The sequence below is a fragment of the Chenopodium quinoa genome, unplaced genomic scaffold, assembly GCF_001683475.1.
Source record: "Chenopodium quinoa cultivar QQ74 unplaced genomic scaffold, ASM168347v1, whole genome shotgun sequence".
Taxonomy (NCBI): Eukaryota; Viridiplantae; Streptophyta; class Magnoliopsida; order Caryophyllales; family Amaranthaceae; genus Chenopodium; species Chenopodium quinoa.
The window spans coordinates 1511564-1521691 of NW_018742390.1; the positions used below are offsets into that span (position 1 = coordinate 1511564).

The window sequence follows — 10128 nt, forward strand, 5'->3', positions numbered from 1 at the left end:
CAGAGCTGTCGGCCTGTTGATTCTTTTTGGCCGACCGCTTTTTTGAGGAAGTGTTCCCCGTAGATTTCTTGACATAAGTGTCAAGATCACCTTGCTCAGCCAGGCGGTCCAGATACCGCATGAGACTGATGTAGTCATTGGTGTGATGACCAACATCATCATGATAAGCACAGAATTTATCTTGGTTCCGGTTGTTTGCAGAACCCTTCATGGGGACCGGCCTCTCAATTGAGATCCGTCCCTTGATTTCTTTTAGGATAAACTGGTTATCCTTGTTAAACGCATACTTTGGGGAGTATGGTTTGAATTCTTTTTTCTTTTTCTGGGCCGGCTGTTTAGAGGAATCAGTCGCCCAGACCTCTTTTCTCTTCTCATCTTTGTTTGACGACTGTTTCTGTCGTCCTTCTCTTTTGTCGAACCTTTTCCCGTCCGATTGTTTTACCGTACAAAGATCAGTCGCCTGTATATAGGCTTCTGCTTCAATCAAGGCCTCTTGAAGAGTCGCCACCCTCTTTCGAACCAAATCAAATTTGAAGGTAGACCCGTCTTTGAGACCTCTGAAAAAGTCAGTATAGGCTACCTCATCCGGTAACCCTTGAATCTGTATTCTCATCAGGTTAAACCGCCTGATGTAAGAACGAAGCCCCTCCTTCTCGCCCTGCTGAATTGTTCCTAAATCAAGGGTCGTTTTCTTCGCAGGAATGTTCATGGCGAAGTTAGAGGTGAATAGGTAAGCAAGCGTCCTGAAGCTATTTACACAACCAGTCGGCAGGTTGCCGAACCATTGTTGTGCGATTCCTTTGAGAGTCGCTGGGAAACACTTGCACCAGGTGGGATCATCCAACCCTTGAAGGTACATCAGGTTGGTGAATGCCATCAGATGGTCTTCTTGGTTAGTAGTGCCGTCATAGGCGCCTACTAGTACATTTTTCACTTTGGCCGGCTGAGCGGCTTCAGTAATTTCCTTGGAGAAGGCCGACGGCTGTTCACCAAGTCTAAGCAACCGTAGCTGCCAGTCCATAGGTTGGACGTTTTTTGCTGCAGGTCCACCAAACGGAGGTGGCTGCAAAAAATACTGTTGTTGCGGCACAAATGGTAAGTTTGGTACCGCCTGGTCGCTATGAAAGCCGGACTGACGGGAGGTGCCGCCTGACTGACTCTCATGATACGACTGAGTATGCCACATCGAGGCATTTCGCAGACTGTCTTGAAAGTTTGAAGTAGAGGCCGACTCTGACAATCGGTCACTCTTCTTCTGCTCTAGTAGTAGCCGAGCGTCTGTGAATGTCTGCTTCGACCTGTTCGCCTGAATATGACGAACAGGTTTCCTATTTCCTGTAGGAAAACGGAATTTTGTGAAATCAAGGGCAGGTGGCTCCCGCTTCCTAGATTTAGGATGAGGAGTCGCCTCTCGCCCTTGAACTGGCTTCCTCTTCAGTGAAGTGGAGGGTTTCTTAGCCGACTGCTCCTTAACTGGAGCAGGCGGCTTCTTGTTGATCAACTCTTGAATCTCTCCCTTGAAGTCCCTCATGAAGGTCATGAGTTCGTTCCTTGTGATGGGAGCAGACCCATCAGTCGGCTGTTGCCGAACAAACGGTGCGCCTGCTGGCTCACTTCCAGTTTGAAGATATTCCCGTTCCCTCCTTTCGGTATGACGGGTACGTCGGGCCCTTAGGGTCCTGTCTGAAGCTGTGTGAGTTTCAACTTCAAATTCACTCTCGGTATCATGGTCCGACTGAACTTGAGGGTCGTCTAGGGACGCCTCTCTTCAGAAGTCGGTACAGACTTGGATGCCATCTCAGAAGTACTCTCCCCACAGACGGCGCCAAATGTTTCGGGGTTTTCTGATGTCCTGCGGGAGAGTTACAATTCCGAGACTGGAACCGGACGCCTGTACCTGCAAAATAACGGAGACTCCTGGGAGCTCCGCCTCCAACGGTCAAGTTAGTACTTGATTAAGGAGTAATTAATGCGGAAATTAAAGTGATTGGGTCTCTCTAGGTGAGAGTGTTTAGTGTAGGTAATCTGCTTTGTTAGCGAGATCAGCCGGTTATTACTGTGTGTAATTAATGTGTTTTTTTCCGTTCTCTTTCGTAATCCCCCTTAATGAGGATTAAGGGAGGTATTTATAACCTTGGGAAACGTGCCCATCCTAGGTTTAGGTTAACCTAGGGCTGATTGGGCTTCCCTCGGAAGTTGGGCCTGGGTGGCCGGTTTCTCCATTAGGCATGGAGTATGCCACATGTCATGACATAACAGGTCCAAGGTGGACGAATAAGCGCATGCCACGTGGCAAGCCCTGACAGTTCCAACTGGGTGACACTTGGCAGGACCTGATTGGCCCACGTGGCGCATTCCGATTGGTGGGAGAAAAATCCCCTAATCACCTTAGGCCTTTCTTAGCTTCAAAGGGAGGAGCAGGAAAACCATTAAGAAGAATAGAATAGGAGACAGAAGTAAGACAAGTCCAGATCCAGCTAACAAAATTCTGAGGGAAACCAAGCTCCTGCATAACAATGATCAAGAATCCCAACTCAACGAAATCATAGGCTTTCTTCAAATCCACCTTAAACAAGCACCTAGGAGAGATAAATTTGTGATCATAGCCTTTGATCAATTAAGTTGCAAGAAGGATATTGTCACCAATATGCTTGCCTGGAATGAACCCTGCCTGAGCATCATCAATCACCTCACCAATTATAGTAGCAAGCCTAGCAGTTATGATTTTAGAAATGATTTTATAAACCACAATACAACAAGCTATAGGTCTAAAATCCATAACCTGAGAAGCATTAGGGATTTTAGGAAAAAGAGTGATAGTTGTACAATTCCATTGCTTAGGCAAGGTCCCTTTAGTGAAAAAACCAATAACACTATGCCAAGCTCTCTTAAAGAAAAGGGAGTTAAAGCCATCAATACCAGGAGCTTTAGTGTTATCAATTCCCTTAAGGGAAGCATCAATTTCATCATGAGAAATAGGCCTAATGAGATAGCTCTGAGCAGCAAAGCTAAGCTGCTTACCCCTCCTCATAGTGACAAGGTCAATAGTAGGGAGCCAAGGAGCCTGAGTCCCTAAAAGAGACTTATAGAAGGAGATAATTTCATGAGAAATAGCATCTGGATCCTTGAACAACACCTGATTAGAATAAAAAATGGAGTCAATTCTATTTCTTGCTTGTCTACTCTTCATCACAGAGAAGAAATAATGAGAATTGCCATCTCCAAGCTTAATCCAATTAATCCTTGATTTTTGTTTGAAGATGCTTTCCTGAATATCATTCTAGTGTTTGACAACCTTAATAGCATCAGATTCCTTAGCATAAAGATCCAAATCATCAGGATTATGAGCCATTAAGTTCTGAATTCCAGAAAGCTTAATATTAGCATGATCAATCTTTTCCTTAATGTGTCCAAACTGCTTGCTATTAAGAGACTTAATACTAGACTTCACAGAATTAAGCTTCTACCAAACAGAACAACCAGAACCCCAAGCCTGAGAAACAGTATCAAGAAAATCAGGGTGATCAGCAATACAGTTTAGAAACCTGAATGGCCTACCTCTCCCAACAGGGGCAGAACATACATCTAACAGAACTGGACTATGATCGGATAAAGAGGGGGGGAGATAAACAATATGAACATGCCCATGAGAGGCCAGCCAAGCTTGGTTACCAAAGACTATCAATCCTAGAAAGAGATCTAGGACTAGTGTGAGCCTTATTTGACCAAGAGTAGAAGGCTCTGTTGCTCTTAATCTCAATGAGGTCCAAATTATCAACCAGACTCTGAAAATCTCTAGTCTCATAATCAGTAACATCAGTACCATGAAGCCTATCTGAAGTATGAAGGATAGAGTTATAGTCACCAGCACAAAGCCAAGGATAATGCTGAATAGAGATGCTTCTAAGACCTTCCCACAAAGGAAGCCTATCATGAATGGAGTGAAGCCCATAAAAAACAGTAAGATGAAATTGAGCAGAGAGGTCCTTAGAAGAAACACTACAATGAATGAACTGTTCATGAACCTTCAAGACATTAACAATTACTCTATCTGCATTCCAACCAAGCCAAATCCTCCCTTTGGGAGAATGGTCATAATTACACAACCAAAGCCAAGAAGAGCCAAACTTCCTCTGATAAGTGAGAACATTTTTCAATTTGATTTTTGTTTTAAGCAAACCAACAACATCAATTGAATGAGAATGAAGCAACCTCTTTACAGAGGCAACTTTGCTAGGGTCATTCAGGCCCCTGACATTCCAAATAGAGGAAATCATGACACCAAAGGGGGATTAACCTCACCCCCGCTTGGATTTATAGTGAAACCACCTGCACCATCCATTTCATTTGCAAATAAAGCAACAAAAGCATTAGAGGTAGAAGCAGGCTGATGAACTCTAGTTTGTTGGCTTTTTGTCTTCCTTCCAACTATTCTCCACCCCTCATTTGAATTTTGAGAGGTATGAACCTGTGGAGTAATGATAGATTGTCCATGAACAGAAGCACCAACATCAACAACAGTAGCAGGAGTAGGGGCTTGGCTAGGCTTAGGAACCTAGACCTGCTTTTGCTTAGGAGGAACAGGAGCCGGCTTCTTAGGAACCTTCTTAGACATAGCAGGCTTAACAGAGCAATCATGACCAACCTTGTTGCACTTAGAACAAAAAGGTGGGGCCCACTCATACACTACTTTGAGCTCTAATAGTTCCTTTGAAGGACTCTCAACCCATACAGAATTAGGCATAGACTTTGTAACATCAATTTCAATTAGAACCCTAGCAAAAGACACTATAAGTTGTCTAGTAGTACATTCATCAGCACAAATTGGCACTCCAAGCAAACTACCAATGCGGCTAAGAGTGTCAGATCCCCAACAATTAAGTGGGAGATTAGGGAACTTAACCCAGAGAGGAACAGTTCTAAGAATTTTAGCATTAAAATCAAAATTAGGACACCAAGGCTTCACTATTGCTGGTTTTCCAAGGAACATATGAGGACCAGAACAAAGTATAGTATCTTTGTCATCACTAGAACAAAGATTAACGATAAAGTACCCATCATCATGCCAATAAACATCTGGTTTTTGCATATCATTCCATTGTTGAGCAAAAAATCGAAGAACAACAACAATAGTGGGGTAAAAGCCAACCACATAGAAAATTAAAGCATTAGCCCATTTTTTATTACCTGCCTCAAGCTCGGCTGCCTGTAGCTCAGTAATTTGTTTCCCTTCTGGGACTTTCGGGGCAACAAAAGAATAAAAAAGCCCCTTTAGCAGCCAAATTTCCAGTAAAAGGAGCAGCTCAATTCTCATTGTTCTTGCGCGAATTAAGCTCCAGAGCAGGGGAAGAAGCAGCTCGATCCTCACTATTCTTGTGCGTGTTCTGCTCTAAGGAGGGTGAGGAATGGCGAGGATGAATTCCTAGCTCAACATGACGCTCAGATCCACCAACACCCAATGGAACAGTAAACCCAGAAACCCTAGGTACTGTTTCATTGGATTGTCTTAAATCCGGCCTAGCAGTAGCTTCAGCAAACAGAGCAATGGTCTCAGCATCACTTTTGGGAATAGCTCCACAAGATGGATGCACTAACGCCGGCGCCGGATTAACCAACTCATCCACCTCTTGGATCGGACTAGGAACGAAAGATGTGCCTGAGTTTCTCAAATTCTGCAATATCGAATCAAAAGCTTCATGAGCAGTCTTTTGTTGCGCTACTTGAGGTGTAGAAATAGTCTGCTTCTTCTTCTTAGCCATTGAAATTCAAAATTGATGAAGAAACCAATCAAAGATGAAGAACCATGGAGAAGAGAGAGAAGAGAGAAAGTCAACGCAACCTTCACTTGCGCATTTTATCGAACACTAGCAAAAAGCTTTTTTGTTGTTTTTCATTTTGTACTTCCAACTTTTTATTATTTTTCTCTAACTTTTTCATTTTTTTCTTACAGCCGACGCCTTGAAGATGGTTGACCCAGCAAAGACTCCGACTAAGTCTGCTACGCAATTGCGCAAGAGAGCGCGCTCTCTAAGAGAGCAACCGTTGAGGCCGAGAAAGGCGGGGTAAGTGATGAGTGGCATTTAAGACACTCTTTTATCCTTTTTCTTCTAAGGATTCTCCCCTCATTTGCACTTATTTTCCCCTTTTCTAAGCATTTTTACCTTAGTTTTGTTTTCTCCTTCCCCTTCTCTATTATCTTCCTTTTTTCTAGATTTTTGCCTACTTTTTACTTTGATTTCCATGCTCGTGTTTTGTAGGAACCAGGGTCTTCAAAGATGAGAAAGCTTAAGTCAAATTGGAGCTGAGGAAATCAAGTTCTAGAGGAGGTGTGGTCGAACTCAAGAAAGGTTCGATCGAACCTTAGGTGTGACCGAACCTGCACAAGGTTCGACCGTACTTTGGAGGCAGTAACTTTTCAAATTTCAGCATTTTGCAGAAGCGGCCAAACCCCAGAAGTTTGACCGAACTAGGAGTAGGGAGGTTCGACCAAACCTACCCATGGTTCGGCCGAACCTACCAAGATGTTCGACCGAACCTACCCATGGTTTGGTCGAACCTTTTGCCGACGTTAGCCAGCTGTGTATGGATTATATAAGTCCCGTTTTTAGAACGTTGAATGTAATGAATTTTACTTAGTTCTAATTTCAGAATATTAGCTTAATCTAGAGAGAGAAAAGTAGATTGTTATTCAACCTGCCTTTTTGTATTAAACTTTGCTCAAGTTTAATCTTCAATCAAGCAAGAATCCAAGTTTTCATCTTTCATTAATCCTTTCTTTAGTAATCTCTATTCCTTTCCTTTACCTTTTTTTAATTGTTTTATTGTTGCTTATTTTTGTTAATCTTATTAGTTCATCTAGTTGTTATTGATTTTATTGTTTTTAATCATGTTTTGTTATGAGTTTCTTGAGTTTATTTCTAGTTTTGATATTATGTTTAATCTCCCTTCTCTTGGCTAATCTTTTAGCTAGGGAAGGGGGTGGAAAATATGAGTTGATATTGGATGAATGATGATGGTTGGATTGAACTTTTATCATAAATTTATGAAGGACATGATTTTTAATAGCTTGAGATTATTATTGCACTCTATTTGATGTTTTCTATTTTAATGATTTCATGAGAATGAGTTATTAAAGTGAAGTTTTATGGATTTTGCTTCTTTATTCTCTTGATTTTATTGTGACTAATAGGATGCATGAGAATGATCCTTATTATTGTAGACCTCTTTCATTGATTTTCCTAGACTATTGCATGAGAATGAATTGTTTAGGTAGAATCTTGTGTTCTTTGGCATGTGTTTCATGATAATCATCATTATTCCCCTCTTTCTAATCATATTTGACACCCCCAAATCCCTAGCGTCATTTTCCCTTGGTTTTAATCATCATTTTCTTGCCTATTTGTTGTGTTAGTGTTCTTACTCAACAAAACCAACAAAAAACAATCCCCTTTTTACTCTTGCACAGTGATATTGATGTTGAATTAGTGTGCTTCCCTAGTGGTTCGAGCCTTTACTTGCCACTAACTAGTTTGGTGTAAGTTTAAGTATTATAAATGATTAATTTTATTAGGGGAGTAGCTTAACGACCTATATAACCCTAGATCAAATTTTGGCGCAGTTGCCGGGGAAGCGGCTTTTTTAGCGTCTACTATTGCTTTTTTTAGAGTCATTTTACTTGATTTTCTTTTTGTTTTGTTTGTTTTATCATCCTTGTCATTTCTAATTGTTTTCTTAGCTTTGGTGAATGCTTAGGAGGTCTTAATAAGCACCCTCACACCAAATTGACCACGAGATCAGCCGAACCTTGAGAAAAGTCTGTAAGCTTTATCAAGACGAGGGAAGAGGTTTTGGTGATATAGTTGATAGTGATAGTGATACTTACTCTTCAAGTTCACAAAGCGGATAATTGGCGGGACAAGAAAATGATGTTTTGTTTCGTGACTTCGGAAATCCAGAGGATTATGAGCTCACGGGAGGGATTTTGCTACCCGTCATGGAAACCAACTTCTCAATCCATCAACAATATACTAGAATGGTCCGATCGCAACAATTTTCTGGAAGTGCAAATCAGGTTCCTATTGAACATTTGGACCGATTCCTTGAATTGTGCGCAATGATGCAAACCAATGAAGTGAGTCTAGACTACATTCTTATGCACCTTTTCCAGCAATCTCTCATCGAACGAGCAAAGAAATGGCTAAAGAAAGTAAAACCTAACACTTTCACAACATGGAGGGAGGTAGTAAAGGCGTTCTTGAAGCGATTTATCCCCGAGGAGAAGACCGCCGAAATGAGAAGGAAAATCGCATCATTTGAGCAAGAAGCCGATGAAAGTCTTGGTGAAGCTTGGGAGAGATTCAAAGAGTTGGTGCAAGCGTGTCCCCACTATGAGTACAATCAAGGGATGCTCATGCGGTTTTTCTACGACGGATTGGAACCCATGTCAAGAGCCAATTTGGATGCGGGGGTGGGTGGTCAATTAATCAAAATCCCTCAAAATCAAGTTGAAGCCACAATAGAAGAGGTAGCAAAGAATAACTCTTCGTGGGTCCGAAGAAGAAATGCTCAAAAGAAAGGTGGTATTTATGAATTGGAGAAAGTTGATCAATTATAACATCAAATTGATCAACTAACAAAGGGGATTTCCAAATTGAACACGAGTGTGAATGCAAGTTCAAGCAGTGGAGCAAGCTCCTCTCAAGTTAACTCTTTCTCTTGTCAAAATTGTAGAGGAACGAACCATGATACCTCTTAATTTGGAGGTTTGAGCCCCGAGCATATAGCGGCATACAACACAAGGTAAGAGGGATTTATAGGAAGCGACGGTGGAGTAGCTTGGAGACAACCACCACCCGGGTTTGCACCTTAACCTCAACAATAGAACCAATAAGCTCAACCTTGTTACAACTCCAACCCTCAATATCAAAATCCACCTTCATCTCAACCCCAAAACCCAAGAGGAAGCTATCCAAGGAATAACCAATACAACAATCAACCCCAACCACCTCAAAGAAATCATCAAGAACAAGCACCTCAAGCGGAGCTAACGCAAACTCAACTCCTTCAAGCCATGCATACAAAAATGCAAACTTTTAGGCGAAAAATGCAAGAGATAAGAGCTTACAACAAAATGGTTGATTCACAACTAGCTCAACTGACCGAGAGAACTCCTTTCAATTCACCATCTACTCTACCCGGACAACCACAACCTAACCCATCTCACAACTCAAAACCCAATACATGCAAGGAGATCACATTGAGGTCAGGAACTTCCTATGAAGGGCCAAACGAGGGGGATATTGAGGAAAAGAAGGGAGGAGAGAAGAGTGTGAATGAAAACAAGGGAGGTGAGAAAGAAAAAGTTGATGAGCTAGAAGGAGGTTCGGAGAAGAAGAAGCTTGACAATGAGAAGACAACTTCCATTCCTAGTGAGGCTAGGAATCTAGATGGACCAGTTCCTTTCCCCGGTTGGCTTGCAGAGAGGAAGTTGAATGACAAGTTTGCAAAATACCTAATTGTCATGAAGAATTTGCACATCAACCTCCGCTTCCTAGAAGTTGTGACACAAATGCCATCTAACTTCAAGTTCCTCAAATATATTCTCACCAACAAGAGGAAGCTAAATGATGAGCTTATCACCCTTCCACATTAAGTGAGTGCTCTTGTCCAACATAAGTTGCCCAAGAAGGAAAAAGACCCGGGAAGTTTCACCTTACCAGTGAAAATTGGGAGCATGGAAGCTAGGGGCTCCTTAGCCGATCTTGGAGCAAGTGTTAGTTAAATCCCTCTATCCATTGCTCAAAAACTCAATATAGAGATGATCCTTACAAGGAAGACAATTCAATTGGCCGATTGGTCGGTTAAATTACTATGTGGAGAGCTTGAGGATGTTCCAATTCAAGTGGGACAAATCTACGTGCCTTATGACTTTGTAGTGATGGATATGGAGGAAGATGTTAACACTCCTTTGATTTTGGGACGTGAAGCTCTTACAACTTTGGGGGCGGTCATCAATTGCAAGAACAACACCATCACATGTGAGGTGGCCGATGAGAAGATTGTCTTTGAGTTTTCTAAGTTGCTCAAGACCCCCATGGTTGAAAAATTCTATAGGGTTGATGTTCTAAG

At 42.0% G+C, this 10128-nt stretch overlaps 2 protein-coding genes across 2 annotated transcripts; one reads left to right on the plus strand and one right to left on the minus strand.

Moving 5' to 3' along the window:
• Positions 1-4273: 4273 nt before the first annotated feature.
• On the minus strand, positions 4274-5089 carry LOC110699687. The gene is made up of 2 exons (XM_021877214.1): positions 4562-5089; positions 4274-4468 (listed from the first exon to the last, which is right to left on the minus strand). The coding sequence occupies exons 1-2, from the start codon at positions 5087-5089 to the stop codon at positions 4274-4276; spliced, it is 723 nt and encodes a 240-aa protein (XP_021732906.1).
• Positions 5090-9103: 4014 nt separating this feature from the next.
• Positions 9104-9652, plus strand: LOC110699697. The gene has a single exon (XM_021877225.1). The coding sequence runs from the start codon at positions 9104-9106 to the stop codon at positions 9650-9652; it is 549 nt and encodes a 182-aa protein (XP_021732917.1).
• The last annotated feature ends 476 nt before the right edge of the window (positions 9653-10128 follow it).

Excerpts from the sequence above, each read along its gene's own strand:
- LOC110699697 (XM_021877225.1), top strand. The coding sequence starts at position 9,104 with ATGCAAGAGATAAGAGCTTACAACAAAATGGTTGATTCACAACTAGCT.
- LOC110699687 (XM_021877214.1), bottom strand. The coding sequence starts at position 5,089 with ATGCAAAAACCAGATGTTTATTGGCATGATGATGGGTACTTTATCGTT. Across the intron at positions 4,469-4,561 it reads TTCCTCCTAAGCAAAAGCAG|GTTCATACCTCTCAAAATTC; the intron begins GTCTAGGTTCCT and ends ATTACTCCACAG.